The sequence below is a fragment of the Terrapene carolina genome, unplaced genomic scaffold, assembly GCF_002925995.2.
Source record: "Terrapene carolina triunguis isolate 2854851 unplaced genomic scaffold, T_m_triunguis-2.0 Scaffold247, whole genome shotgun sequence".
Classification (NCBI taxonomy): Eukaryota; Metazoa; Chordata; order Testudines; family Emydidae; genus Terrapene; species Terrapene triunguis.
The window spans coordinates 10971206-10986934 of NW_020664598.1; the positions used below are offsets into that span (position 1 = coordinate 10971206).

Genomic DNA, 15729 nt, shown 5'->3' on the forward strand with positions numbered 1-15729 from the left:
CAGGCAAGCTTAATTATAGGCTGTGCTACCAGCTTCACCTATAAGATACAGTGTCTGAGATTTCCCAGGTGTCTCTCTTTTTTCCATCATAAGGCTTTTAACACTGGTGGTCTCTTCCAAGTCATGTTTGTGAGAAACTAACTCTTGCTACAGTAGAGCTGTATCAGATCTGACTGAGTGCCACCTTAACAATAAAAAGCTTCAGTGTTTCGGACAAATATGGAACATAAAAATCCATTACAAACAGTGAAGTAGTGTAGGATTCTAGGGTGGGATTGGAATGTTCAGGCTGGCTACTGACGTTTTGTACAGAGGTCCCCAATTACCCTAGCTGAGGACCTGGCTCAGAATCTCTGGCCAAGTGAGCTGAAGTAGAGAGGTACCATTGTAGAGGAGGCTGTAACTGGAAATCTCATGTTTTCCAGCACACTGGTAACATGTTTTTGGAGTCTGCTTTGCCAAAATAATTTTTTTTTATTTTTTTAAACATACCAACTACTTGAATATCTATTGTAGCTTTGTCCACCAAGTTTTCTACTTTCACTTTCAGGTCATATTTTCCTGAGTGGCTCCTCTCTGCCTTTCGGATAAAGATGATAGTATCATTTTCACTGTTGCGGATGTTAATTTGGTTCTTGTCTACGGAAGCACCATTTTTCTTCCAAGATACCTTTGGCCTTGGTCTTCCCTGTAAAAAGCCATGGAACAACTGAAGTATGCTTTTGAGAGGAGAAAGAGGTGTTAGGCTGTCTCAAAGACAAAAATAAAAGTCTTCTTGAACCAGAATGGTGGAAACTCTTTAAAGAAAAAGCAGATAATTCTAAACACAAGGCAATTCAGAGGCAGTCACATGTTCAAATACTTGTCTTTTTCTGAACTTAATGGGCAATATTATTTTGTTTTTAGTGGTTCTCAGAAGCAGATGCCCTAAGAGAATCACAGTGCGATGTCAATAGACACTAACTTGTTGATCATGCAGTGTCATTACTGGGAGTTTGCCCTTCTAGAAACGAGAATTTCAAAAGTGCTGTCCAAATATGGTAACCTCAGTCCTTTCAGAGTGTATACACCACACAGTAGTACTTTTAATTTACCAGGAGCAGCATTTCCTATAGCACATATTGTGCCCGGCATCTGTGTATGTGCACAAAGGAAGGAGAAGGCATAAGGTCTGGACACAGTAGGGGTTCTTGCATTCAGCAGAGCAAGGACTCTGCAGACAAGTATTACTGGAACAGTTAGCCTCTGCAGGGGGTGTCGGATAAGTTCAGGCTATAGCCCTGCCTCCAGCCAGCAGAGCTAACCAGCTGGAGTAGAAAGCGCATGTTGCATCCTTGGAAGTGCTGGTGCAACAGCTGTGCTTCCCAGGGGCTCTATGAAGCATTGTTGCACAAAGATTCTGCTGGGTTGGTGAAACGTCACACCACCCCCAAAGCAAGATAGTGAATAAATGTCACATTCCAGCTCTAGACACCATATCTAATCATTGTCTATTGCAACTACTCTGTGCTGTGCTAGTGATTCTCTTGTATGTAATGGCAAGTCTACATTGGAGATTATGGGTATTCTATGGACAACAACAGACAATAGATCAGCACTGTTTGCTAGTTACAAAATTCAGTCTTTGGTTGAGCACAGTCTGATTTCAGAAGACACAGAAAAAGCCATCTGGCAGGTATCCTGACTGACCAGGATTTAATTCTGCTTAAATTAACTTCATGCCCTACCACAGTTGTATAACATGCAGTTCTAACAATCTCAATATAAGAAAAATAAGCATTAATAACTGTCTTTATTTCTTGCCTGGAAAGGAATAACAAGATTCACAGCTTCTCCAACCCTTCGAATGTAGGTTTGTTTTAAGTGTCTTGGTAGACGAATCTTTGGAGGTTCTAAAAAAACAAATTTAAAAAAATAGTGTGTTTTTGTGAGCACCAACATTAGTAACATTAAAACCTATGGCCTACATTTCTCCAAAGTGAGATGTGAACTGGATGCCTCAATTTTTGGGTTCCCAACTTAAGACATCTTAAAGAGACCTTATTTTTTAGAAAGTGCTGAGTGCACTGATAGGCTAATGGGTAGGTCAGTGATGGACACCGTTAAAAATGAAATGGTCAGACTGCACAAAAAGACGAAGGGCCAGATCCTACTCATGCTAAAGCCCTTCTGTGCTATTCCAGTAGCTCAGAAGGTCTTTAAAAATGCCCTATCTGGCCAGCTGAGGATTCCCCCACCATAGGAAAGGGCTGTGGGACTGTGTAAAATGTTCAGAATGCTGCTACACTTTCATGATCCCTGCCTGATATATTGGCCCCATGCTAAACTCTTCTAATTTATGCTAGGCCAAACCAGCCCCCAGCAGCCCCCTGGATTGGACAATTGCAAAGGCAATGTACAACTAACTACCTTTGGTCCCAGCTGGCTACAAAGATATTGGGGGGGTAAATAACTTCATATGGTGCCAGGGCAGTTGTACTGATCCAATAGTGGACAACAATGTGTGTATGAACTGATGGTCAAATTCAGCTATATTACTAGCTCTCAAATTTCAAATCTTGCCCATGTGATCACTGGTCAGCAGCATAAGAAGGGAATGAGACTGAATGTAAGTGTAACCATGTCTTTTTGCGTTACTGTTCCTTCCACTTTTTGAGACAATGAAAAAGCAAATTGAAGTGATAGATGTGGCCTACTTTCACCACTGTGCCTGCAGCTTGTTCTATCCAGCATCAGTGTTGCCAGTTCTTGCAATTTTATCAAGAGTCTCATCAGATCTGGTGTGCTGTTTTTTTTTAAGCCCCAGTTCCTGGAGTCATGTAAGTACATGAGAATCTCAACTTTCATTAAAAGAAAAAGCAAACTTCTAGCCTTCTTGGCTGTAGAAAGAGGCTTGAAAACATGAGGCCTAAGGCTTCAAAAACCCCCAAACAAACCAGAAGGCAAATAAAAACAACCCAAAATGTATGATTTCTAAGGCAATCTCATGATTTTTGAATGCTTGGAGTTTGCAGTACTGCATTGGCATGGCTTCAGCATGTGACTGGATGGCAGTGCTTCTGCAGTATCCAACTGCAGGTGCTACTCACAAGAAAGAGGAAGCATGAACGCTGAAAGTGTGTGTGTATTGGTGAGAGAAGAGATAAACAGTGGTGTATCTTACCTATAACTTCCTTGACTAAAATAGGTTGTGGGTGCAATCTAGGTTCACTGGGACCAGCAGCATTCACAGCTTTCACTCTCACGAAAATTTTGGAACCAGTTGGCAGGTCAGTGATGGTGTACCTTGTTTTGTCTGTCAGCTCGGGGTTAGCCACTATCCATTCTTCCGCTGGTTTAGGAAAAAGAAAAGAGGGGGCAAAATTACAGAATTATATACGTAATCACTTCTCCATCAAGAAAACTTACAGTATAGTGAACAACTGCACAGAAACTGTTGCTGATTAACGATTTTATTCTCTAATAATGCTATTATATGACATTGATTTGGATTAATACAATGATAATAAGTAGGGGAAATGTTTCTAAGGATACTCAGCATTATCTTTTTTAAAAAAATTAAAAAGTAAATACATGTGAACAGTAATTACAGGATGTAATTATAGAAATCCATTAAAAGTCTGTTGATAAATAACAAGGGCATATAGAGTGTGGTTTTCAAAAGCACTCAGCATTGGCCTAACTCTGCTTCTGTTGAAGTCAATGAGAAATTTACCATTGACTTCAGTGGGAGCACAGTTAGACCAGCACTGAGCACTTTTAAAAATCACACCTGTCATGTATAGATGGTAGTAGCACATAATTAGCTATTTATGAAGTGTCAGTTTTCCTATGGCTATTGCTTCGTTTGGGAAACATCATTGTTCATGGACAGGGCCTAGGATTAGCAATCTGAGTTCTATTCCCCAGCTCTGCCACTGACTGGCCATAGGTAGGTCACCAAAGCTCTCTGTACGTCAGTTGTCCCATTTGTAAGATGGTGTTAATGATATTTACTTACAATGTAGAGTGTTCTGAGATCTAAGTATGGACAAAAGCATTTTATATGATCTAACTGCATTATATTGTTAGCTCTAATGCTTATTAATGAAGTATTTGTTATTTAGCTACTTTAGAATTTTAACAAATAGGGTTGCCATGAAAAACAGACTCTCTGCTTGTCACTTTAAGAAAAAAGGACAAGACTGATCAGAGTTCTTCAAATGATTCCAGTGTTCTCAGTTTTTTCATCTTGCTATAATACAGTCACATATAATTCGTGGATCCATTGCAAAATTACATATTTTTAGAAAAGCCCAGGTTACGTATGGCACAGTTTCCCCCATCCCTCCCCTCCTGCCCTCCAAATTTGGATCACTTTAAGACCCCTAGCTTTTTGACATTCAGAGTCAGATTTCTATAGCAACAAGTCAGGAGTTTAACTTCTCTTATAAAGAAAAAACACACCACTATGGTATTGGCCCTCAAGACTAGTTACACTGTTATAAGCTTTAGTGCACTGGAGAATTACTGAAGAATATTGGGATACATTTTTATAAGGATGGGACCCACTCTTAGGAAGAGATTAAACACAGTTCTGTTTACAAAAATTTCTTCCAACTAACACAAGAGGGTTGGGGTCAGGGATTCAGTTTCCTGATCCTTTCCCCGTCATCTGAATGCTCCCAGAGCTTTCTGTGGGTAAGTAAAGCCGTAGGTTCTGGAGGTTCATGACCCCCAAAGTCAGTTAGGCTCTCAGAAATCTGTCTTTGTATGGGTAAGAAAGTTTTATAACCCTCATTGAATACTGTACCTTCCAGGTCATAAGTTGGCTCCACCAATTCATCACACAGATCTGCCGATATACCTTGTGAGAGTCCATCATTAAAATTAATCAGACACCCACTTTCACACAAGAGTATTGTCAGTGGTTAGCATTCCCTGTTAGTAATTATGCATAGATCTGTACTGCTCCCTGAAGATTCAGAGGAACCTGTAGGGTGATCAGGGAGTTTGCAGGCAAAGTGCATCTGTGGTGAGGGACATTCACCAGAATAAAGCTTGTATAAGTAGTACTCCCCCAGGTAAGCAGAGTAGTTTAACTGGTTTCCTCCATGGTTTACTAAGGCCGAGGCTCCACGCACAAAGTGAGGTTGAAGAAGAAAGAACCACAACTGACCCAAATAGGATAACTCAAGGAAGTTTTTGTTGTACTATCTTCTCTCTGCATCAGGTTCCCATTCTTCTTCATACTACTGCTTTGCTGTCTTCAGCCCTATCCCTTGGCCTGGGTGCTTTGTGCCTGAATCTGTCAGTGAACTGGGAAGTGCATCCGGCTATTTAAACCCATGAGCATCAGGGCATTTGCCTCGCTCCATTTGAGCATCCCTACAGTAAAACCCCTAGTGGCTCCAGAAAGAGTTTTGGTTCCTAATAGTAATCAGTTTGTGCTCAGGTGGGAACAGAAATGAGGCCTAATCATATTTGGATAAACATCTTGTCCCTCAAACTGCATGTGGCTTGGCAGAACAGAACTTCTTCTTTGGGCCAGTTGCAACTTTGAAGGTGCATGGGAGCTACTATTCAGGGTGATTATGGCTCTAGAGATGGCTAATGGGAAAGAAGAGATGCTCTTCTGAACCATTCAAGGTGCTCAGGGAAAAGATGGCAAGTGGGACAGAAGAAATCGTTTTTTGGACTGATAAGTCATGAAAAGGGGAAAGGAAAGAGAAAAAAGGAGAGTTTGAGAAGAGAAATGGAGCAAAAAGGGAGAAGGAAATACAGTACAAAAGGAGGGAATGGTGAGAAAGAGTATTGCGTGAGGGAGGACAAAGAGAATAGAGGGAAGGAATGAAAAAGAGGTTTGAGAGAGGACAAATTTAACTAATGGGGAAGAAAGAAGAATAGCAGAGTGCAGGAATAAAAAATAATTTAAGGTAACCCCTAAGGCTAAATTTCAATCATGGCTGTCATGGCCATAAAATCATGGGCTCTGTAATTTCCACAATTTTAAAAATCCATTATTTTGAAACTGTTGCAAGCTGGTGGATGGATGTGATGGCAAGGATCTGAGCCAATTCAACTGAGAACCTTGTAAGCTGCCAAGTTGCTAGCTTTCAAAACAGGCCCAGGTCTAAGTGGTTGCACAGGTCTTGTGCAGGCCCTTTGTACAGGGGTGAATTTCACCCATAGACACCAAAAGCTCATTAACTAACCCTGAGATGACACAAAGAACTAGATCAGTCCCTATATTACTGAGGTTTAATTCCTCCAGAGTGGATAAGGTTTCTCTCCCCACCAAGGAGTAAAGGGGGAAAAAAAGACCTTCCACTCCCTTTTTAAAGGAGAATCAAGTTGGATATTAAAGGCTGGCTCTGGGGTAGGATCTCCTGTGTTCAAATGTGTTCCCTGTTATCACCGTGCAAGTCCCACAGTGCAAGTTCTAGATATTCATCCCAATGCTCCAATCCTGCAATAGATACATGTAGATGCAACCTTACAGCTGCATGGGACCCACTGAAGCCAGTGGGTCTCTGAATGGCTACAGCGATCCATCTGTGTAGATCCAATTGCAGGATCAGGCCCTACACCGAGGAAATAAAGGTTTCTAGGGTACAAACCAATGCCTGTGACACCTCACACTTGTAATCTATATATTTCTATGATTTTCCCCCTTCTCCCTGATTTTTCCTGAAAAATGTGATGATTAAAAAAACTCTAATAATCCCACATTCAAGGGCAAGAAAGAGACAACATACTACTGAAGGGATAAAGAAGCGGGCTAGAAAGGCAGAATCAGACAACACGAAGAATGACAGATACTGTCTTTTGACATTCAAAAGAATTATTAAACATTATAGAAAAATTAGTCCGAGGGACAACAGACACTGGAAAAGACTGAAGAGAACATTGTAAGAAAGAAAAAGGGATACACAGTAAGTTAAATATCTATTTGTTTGTATTTTCTATAAAGCTTGCTTCCTAAATGTTATGATAAAATATATACATAAATAATTTTGATTGTGTATATATAAATGTATATGTATATATGTGAGGCATATATAGATATATAAAAACACACACAGAAATCTATGTAAAATACATTGTAATCATTGTATTTTATCTGAGGTGGGTAACACCAAAATGACAGATTCAACTGTCATTTTGTTGTATCTTCTTATGTTTTAAACCTATCTGAAAGAAAAAAGTAAAGAATTTGCTCTGTTCGACAGGTATACAAGGATCTTTGGTCTTCTGCCACTTTAAATGTATATTTGGAAAATCCCTCTCAATACTATCACTGGCATTATCATAAATATTGTATTTAGCCTCTTATCTGATTAGAGAAAATTCCTCTTGCTGTTCTGCAATGAGCTACATAGTACTGAGACCTTAAGGCCATATTATATCCCTGATTTTTCTTTTTTTGCCCAACACTTCTATTGACTTCAATGGGAGCTATGTGTGCGAAACAAGGGCATAATGTACAGCAGCTCTTAGATTCATTAAGTCGTCAGTTGCCTTCTTAGTGCAGTGTTTTCAACAGAGTTTATTAACAACATCCAGGCCTGTGCATTTGAAATATCATAGGAAAATATGAATGTATCATGTACGTGCTGCATTTGGATCTAGTTCTATATGTTTCCTCTTCCCAGACCTTCTCCTATCTCCCTCCCTCCATACATGAAGGAAAACCCTTCCTACCATTCCGATTGTGTTTACCTTTATGTCAACTGCTCAGTGCCTCTGAGCTTCTTCAATTCTCTTTCCTGCTCCTTATGGATTTTCAGCCCACTCCTACAAGGCGCTGAGGGCTTCCTCAGAGATGCTGACAGCCCTTTGCTCCCATTGACTTGACTGAGATTTAAAGGCACTCAGTACCATGCAGGATCTGGCTGATTTTCTGCTCTATTTTTTCCACTGGGGTGTTTAAATCCCCAAAAGCTTTCCTGTTGTGAGTCATATGTTCTATCCTGTACAGCTCTTGCATTCAGGCTGAATCCTACAGCCCGTACTCATGAAAAACTTCTGTTGATTTAAATGCACAAACTGGCGTTCATTTGTAGAGACTTGTGTAATATGGTTATACTAGTCCTTAGATTTACAGCATAGATAACATCACAAGTGGTTAAAATGAACTAAACTGCACCACTATTCATCAAAATTTGCATTTTTCTGGCAGACCCATTCCCCAGAAATAGTCATCTTGGACGCCCACAATGACTTATTCCACTGTGTCAAGTTTTGCTTACCCATTCCAGATGTCACCAGCCTTTGTTGCTTTCTGTCCCCAGACTCCATTTCTATGTCCACTCATAAGAAAGCTTCTGCTAAGTATGTAACTGGGAAACACTGAGGTTTTGCTATTTGATCACTTTACACAGTAAAACTGCTGGTTGTATGATATATATTGTTTGCATTTCTCTGTCTCCCATTATTTTCCTCTGCTCATTTAATTTTCTCTCCCCCGTTTCACCTTTACACTCCTCCTATCCTCCTATATGCCTCTATATCTGAATGAAAAATCCTGTACACGAACACTCCCAAATGCAAGGGGCATTCAAAATCCAAATCTGAATTTTGTGGCTTGGACCACTTCTATCTGATGATATACCACAGCCACAGGGCTGTCTGTCCTGTGTGTGTGAAACTGGTACTCGAGGAAGCCACTATTGATTCCAAACACAGAGAAACCCTTTTGTTAGTATTTTGAACAGATTTAAGATACCAGATATAGACTCTCCAAGCCCCTATGTGACTGGACTTTAATCCAAAACAAGTTGAAATGTGGTTCTCCAGTTTTCTCCAACTGCCAATTAGGAGGTTCATTTGTCCTGCTTTTCCTTTTCCCCCATCCATCCAAATATTTAATCTCTCTAGTGTGGCCAGATTTCATGTCCTCAGGGAGCAAGCTGTGGAAGCCCCTGAACAATGAACTCTTTCACATCAGCACAGTGCTCAGCCGCCAAGTCTCTAGACTAACTGGATGTTGTTTTGAAATGCCAGCTCAAATGTAGGAATGGATAGGTGTGCAGGAGCTAGAAAGGAGCTTGGATGAAACTCAATAGCTTGAGAATTCTGGCTGGCTAACTTTTACCTCAAAGCAACAGTCAGCTCTCACGGAGAAAAGGTGGGGCAAGTCTCACCTATTTTAAGCACTAGGAGCATACCATAGTTGTTGTCACTTACTTCCTTCAAAGCAGTACTCTATAACATAGCCATCTAAACCTGCTGCTCCAATGTGATCTGGTGGCCGCCATTTCATTGTAACGGTGCTATCAGTTACTTCATCAACTGCCAGGAGAGTTGGTGGACTGGTGACAGCTAAAAATAAAGAAAACATTTGTATTAGCATTAAAGTGTGCACTTATGATATACAGCAAGTGGGAATCTTCTAATTGCTGCCCAAAGTGGCAACACAGATTCTAGGGCATAGATACTGGAGAATTTAAGCCTTTATTTCTCACCTTTATGAAAGGCGTGTGTTTTATTCTGTCCCATTAGAAATTAAGAAACACCTGCTGAGTAAATAAAATACTGGCCCTCCGGCAACTGCTCCCAGAACTTCCATCTACCAGGCTCTGCAGCACTGATGTGTATTTGGATAGATGAGAAGCTCCTCAGACCACAGTATTGTTACTCTCAGAAGAGGAGAGGACACTATTGCAGCAGCACTCTTTCCCCATGCTCCCTAGGATTATGAGTGTCCTCTGTAAAAGGCAGCAAACCCCTACTGACAGAGCCAGATTAAGATTTATTGGGACCTTGCCCCCCCCCACTCCCTGAGGGCCCAGGGGTGCTATGCAAAGCCTTGGACCCTTCACCTGCCCTGGGTGGCGTGCCCGCGGCGGGGAGGGGGACAGGGACATGGACAGGGTCTGCTCTTGCCACGCTGGCCCCCACCCAGGGCAGATGGAGGGTCTGAGGCTCGCCACAGTGGCCTGGCTCCCTGGGCAGCTCTTACCACGGCTGAGCTCTGGCTTCTGGCCTGGCCAGGGGGCGGGGTCTTGGGGGGAAGTGGGGGAAGCAGGGAGGGGCCACAGTTCCAGTGCCACTGGCCTGCCCATTTCTACACAGGTTTCAGCATTCCTGCAAGGGACCCCAAATTGGCCGGGGCCCCTGGGCATGCACCCCGAGGGCCCATGCATTAATCCACCGCTGCCTACTGACCTAGAGAATAAGGCACTGTGTGTACTACAGGGAAACTGTGTTTATCAGAATCATTTAAAAACATGTGTCTTTCCACAAAGGTGCCAACATAGCTTTCTGGGACAATGTCCATCAGATTTAACCAGGCTGGGGTTTACTAGGGTCCTGGTCCATGACTAGGGCTCTTAGATGCTACGACATTACCAATAATAAATAGTAGGGTATGCAAAAATCTTTACAATATGGTTAGTTTACCCTGGCTAAGAAAAGATGTTGAAACCATGTTAGCCGTTCTGGGGGAAAGAAATGTGTTTTCACTAACATGGTATGGTAAATGGAGCATAGGGCTGGAACCCAGGACCTCCTTAAGTCTTAATCCTAGCTCTGCTACCTAACTTACTGTATGATTTTGGCTAACTTAACTACTTTGCCCCAATTTTGCCATCTGTATAATGGAATGGATACCTGTCAACTTACATATGTGTTGAGAGGATAATTTACTGTTTGCACAGTTATTTGAAACGGCAAAGCACTATGCAAGTGCTAAATATTATTACTAAAGGAGTAAGCTTGAAAGAAACTCAGATCTCCATATGGAGTTTGTAGCACATGACACTGAGCCACTCAACATGAAAATATTGACATTTGATTTTTGGCCAATTTTTAAAATTAATTTCCAGTGCTTGGTTGCTTCCAGAATGAGAGATTTTGCTAAGGAATACACAGAGGGACCAAGACTGTCACTGATCCTATTCTCTCATGAATTCTGTCCACTGTATGCCACTACTGTGCCCTTCTGCGTAAAACATCCCCTTACTTCATAAAAAGAAGACATTACAAGCAGAAAGTTAGGACTGTTGGATGTGGCTCTTTAAAATTTTATACACCAGCCAATGTTTTAAACGTGCAGATACGTCTATATTCTTGTTTACTCACCCAAGGGAACAAAAGCCTTTGAGGGCATACTTGGTTTGGAAATTCCTACTGCATTAACAGCAAATACGCGGACCTCATAAGCAACACCTTCAATCATCTTCTTTGGTTCAAATGTTGTTTCTTTACACAGGTCAAAATTCAGTCTCATCCACCTGGAGCTTTGTTTCTTTTTCCTTTCAATGAAATATCCTATTGAACAAACATAATTATATAAACTTAAATAAGGGACCAGCATTTGTAAAATCAGATACAAAGCCAAAATGAATGCCATCTTTTTGGCTGGCCAGTACCCCTTTCTGGATACAACACTACATTCCCTTCTGACCCTTGGGGTTTTGCCAAAAGTTGCAAGTTAGGCTTTCTCTTCCAATTGCAACCATTTTTAAACTTAATTTTATAACATCACAGTATTTTGCCCACGGTGATTAAGAGCCCAGGTCTACCAGCTTCTGAGCACCCCGATGTCCATTTATTGTAGTATATTGGAAGCTGCTCAGCTAGACATGGAACTGTTCCCTAAGTCTGCTAACTCTCAAAAAGAACAAAGTTTCAGAGTTTGGTGGTTTATGATAATATGCAAATTGCCCACCCAACTCAGTCCTGTCAGAATAGTGGTAATTTAATAACATTACAAGATGGTGAGGATAATCTTCATGTCTCCAAGGATCTGTAACCCAGATATCTAAGAAAACACCTCTTATGGAAGTTAACAGCCATATGATGCTCTTGCTGTTGATTTCCAAGAATTGAACTTTCCAGGACCAGAGGCTGAGCTGTTTCAATACAGGGTCCATTTCTTTGGAGTTCACTTCCCTTGACCATACTATGATATCACCAAACAAAGGAAATGCACTTACCTAAGAGAGGAGACCCGCCATCATAGGCTGGAGGTTCCCAGTTCATAAAACACCAGTCTTCACCCACCTCAGTCACGTTTGGTGCAAGAGGAGGGTCAGGGATATCTGTTGCAAACACAATAAATATATCTTTTAATTAGAAGAAAATGAACCTTTAAATTTTTTTTATAATGAAGTAAAGGAGGACACAGACTGCTGTAAAATAAACAACATAAAAATAACAATTCTTAAAGTGCAATCAGGCTTTACCATGAGAGCAAGACTAGGAGCAGTTTTCAAAGGCAGAATAAAAATGTCATAATAATCAAGTCTGGAGGTCAAGAAGGGATAGTTACTATGACTAGATACATGGTGGAAGAAAACGTCAGAATATGTCAGGGTGACCAGACAGCAAGTGTGAAAAATCGGGATGGGAATGGGGGTAATAGGCTTCTATATAAGAAAAACCCTCAAATATCAGGACTGTCCCAATAAAATCAGGACATTTGGTCACCCTAGAACATGCTGGAGATGAAATCCTGTCCTGAGCACTATAGAAATGTGGGCTTCAATGTTTAGCTCAGGAGGTCAAAAATAGCTCCCACTTTGTGAACCCTTTCAACTAATTTGGAGCAAACCTCTTCATAGAGAGGAAGGATGATCTGGTGGCTAGGATACTATGCTATGGCTTGTGAGACCCCAGTTCAATTCCTTACTCTGCCACAGGCTTTCTGTGTGAACTTGGGTGAGTCACTTATTTCTCTGTGCCTCAGTTCCCTCTCTGTAAAATGGTGATAAAAGCACTGCTCTACCTCACAGGGGAGTTGTGAAGATAAATACAACAAAGGTTGTGAAGTGTGTGCCAAAATACTATGGAAATGGGAGCCACATAAGTACCTTAAACGGCTTAGCTAGATCCTTAGGGAGGACAGCCACTGCACATAAGGTACTTCAGATGTTTCTCTTACCCTACAGCTGATAAGTCCATCTTAGGCACCAAAAAGGGTCCATCTAGAAGGATGGGATCTAGAATGCCAAACGCTGGGGTGGGTCACAAAACAGAGGCGCCCTAGGGCACCATAAGAGATATGAAAGACTCATATGGGAAAAAGAAGCTGATTCTAGGTGGGGGATTTCTTTAAGAAAGTGAAGTAGATATAATAAAATCTGCCAGTTTGGTGCTGTGGCCTTGTGCATTAGAATGACTTACCAACCACCTTGATGTTGATATTAGCTGAGTCTTCTCCAGCCTCATTCTTTAGTATTATTTTGTAGACGCCAGAGTCATCCCTCTCGGCTATATCAATTACCAAACAGCTGCTATCTGGATAAGTTTCTGCCCGTATTCTGCCACCTGTCTCCATGATCCACTAGGAATCAAAGTAAGGGGAGGGGAAACGTAGCATTATCTGACTTGAGAACCAGAATGAACAAAAATCAAAACCAAAGAACAATACAGTACACTTAAAGGAAAGAAATCTGCAAAACAACTACAGGAAGCATCTTGAGCTTTACATTTCATTACTGGATCCTTTCATAGATTCTTAGCTTTGACACTACCATTAAAATTTACTAAGGAATACACAAGGATTTGACCATGTGGTTCTTACTGAAGTTAATGAGAACCATATGTCCCTATCTCTGCATGCTGCATTGAAAATATGGAGGTGATACATTTGGCTTCTTAGAACTATGTGGTCACAGACAGATCTATGTGAAGTTTTGCATTGCGTCACCATAAGGCGTTTGCCTGGCTCGTTGTTTCACTACAAACTTGAAACTCCAATAGTTTGTCAAGAGGGTCATTAACATTTGCAACCATGGGCTAAATTATGGCTTTTTGTCAAAACCTTGCAGCATTTGCAGTTTTACATAAATTATGTAAAAACCAGGTAAAGCGTTTTTGACTGTTATGTTTAAATTTTCAGACTGTGTGAACCCCTGTGAAGCAGATGGCTTGAATCTGTGAACCAAAAACCATCAAAATTTCACAGAGTAGAAACTGAAAGCATCAGAGGAACCGGTTAATAAGGTAAATCACTTTAGAAATGTAATTCAAGTGCTATTTAAAATGTACTGAGTAGCTGCAGTTCAGCTAGTTTACAGAAAGAACAATTTCCTCAACTGCAGTAATTTGTAGGCCTGTGTTATGCAGACTAGACAATCATAATGGTTCCTTTTAGCCTTTTCCAGAAATCTATGAGAAGAGCAGTCTACATTCCAGTAATAGCACATCTGATATGTTTGGCTTACTTCTCCAAATGAGCATGGAGATTGGGTTTTTCTTTCCAACAGAAACATGTACTTCAGAACAGGAGAGGATTGCGTAGGCTTCTCTACACTGTGTCTGATTCCTCACTGCCCTTTATATTGTATGTACAGCAAGACCATTTCCTCCATTTGCATGATTTTAGCTATCCAACCCTTGTTTCAAAATAACACCAAATGGAAAATAACAATACATAAATATATATAAACCTTACTCTTCTGCTTGGAATCAGAATTATAGAGATACAATGTAGTTGAGCAAGTGTCTCCTCATTATCTTTTGCCAGGGTGAGAGCCATAAAACAATTAAAACAGATTGACTCACCATGCTGAAAACTATTTTTGGTAAAAAAAGCCCTTCACCAGACTACAGAAATACGCATATAGTAGGATCAGCTGTTATACCTTATCCCCTTTACTCCACATAACTTTTGGAGTCGGCTCTCCAGAGATTGGGATCTCCAGTCGTAGTTTGTTTCCTGCTACTACTGTCACCGTGTTATTGTCACCAAGATTTTCCAGGTGGAGCCTAGGAGGATCTGAAAATTCAGACATTGCCAAATTCATTAGAGTCCTGCCACATTGAGAAGCACATTTGGGTAAGTACAATGACCTGGGCATAATTGTGCAATATAAAGCCTATTATAATGCAGAGAAAAATGGTCCAAAACACTCTAAGTTGGGTGCTTCCCTCATATTTTTAATATAGTTGAACTGTCTTTTGGGGGCTGGGAGTGGGGGTGGGGGAGGAGGGAAACAACCAATCCTATTACCTTTCTTACACCACCCATCTCCAAACATTCTCCAAAGGCCCACAGCAAAGCCATTGATGGGTCACTGCCATTCTCTGTTGTTCTTAACCTGTCTCCTCTCTATCTGATACAAGAGCCATATATAACAAAATACAGGTAACATAACATTATATTAAAGATGTACAGTTTGACAAAGCCACCCCAATATTCAATGGTTACTATTAATATTAGGATTCATAACCCAGCTAACAGGGCATTATTGAGGGGACAGTCACTGTGATGTTTTACTTTTGTTTGAAAAATTGGATGCATTAACAAACCATGTATTTGACTCATTTAATATATCTTGGTTAATAAAATTAACCATAGATTGCTTAATGCACTTGGTATGTGGGGTAGGGTTACCATACGTCCGGTTTTTCCCTGACATGTCCGGCTTTTCGGCAATCAAACCCCTGTCCGGGGGGAATTGCCAAAAAGCCGCACATGTCCGGGAAAAATGCCGGCCGGGCACTTCCCCTCCCGCGGCTGGTCAGCTCCTCCCCTGACTCTTTGGCTCTGTTTAAGAGCTGAGCCTCCCGAGCGCTATGGGCTTCAGGCAGCCCCCTTGCCTCCGGACCCTGCGCCCCTGGCCGGGCACTTCCCCTCCCGGGCTCCGGCGGCGCAGGGTCCGGAGGCATGGGGGCTGCCCGAAGCCGGTAGCGCTCGGGCAGCTCGGCTCTTAAACAGAGCCGAAGAGTCGGGAGGAGCAGAGCCTCCGGCCGCGGCGGCTCTGCTCCTCCCCTGACTCTTCGGCTCTGTTTAAGAGC

General features: G+C 41.5%; 1 protein-coding gene across 7 annotated transcripts in view; it reads right to left on the bottom strand.

The window, feature by feature from the left end:
• MYBPC1 (myosin binding protein C, slow type) overlaps positions 1 to 15729 on the bottom strand; it is a 115474-nt gene that overhangs the window by 22199 nt on the left and 77546 nt on the right. For 6 of the 7 annotated variants that reach the window (XM_029912818.1, XM_029912819.1, XM_024208157.3 and 3 more), the window contains 8 exons: positions 14574 to 14707; positions 13111 to 13270; positions 11922 to 12026; positions 11065 to 11253; positions 9169 to 9303; positions 3164 to 3331; positions 1804 to 1892; positions 493 to 688 (listed from right to left, as the gene is read on the bottom strand). In XM_029912818.1, coding sequence (XP_029768678.1) covers positions 493 to 688; positions 1804 to 1892; positions 3164 to 3331; positions 9169 to 9303; positions 11065 to 11253; positions 11922 to 12026; positions 13111 to 13270; positions 14574 to 14707 — 1176 coding nt within the window. Of the gene's footprint in view, positions 1 to 492; positions 689 to 1803; positions 1893 to 3163; positions 3332 to 4792; positions 4847 to 9168; positions 9304 to 11064; positions 11254 to 11921; positions 12027 to 13110; positions 13271 to 14573; positions 14708 to 15729 lie in introns of all 7 variants that reach the window. The other variant, XM_029912821.1, reaches the window with a different exon arrangement.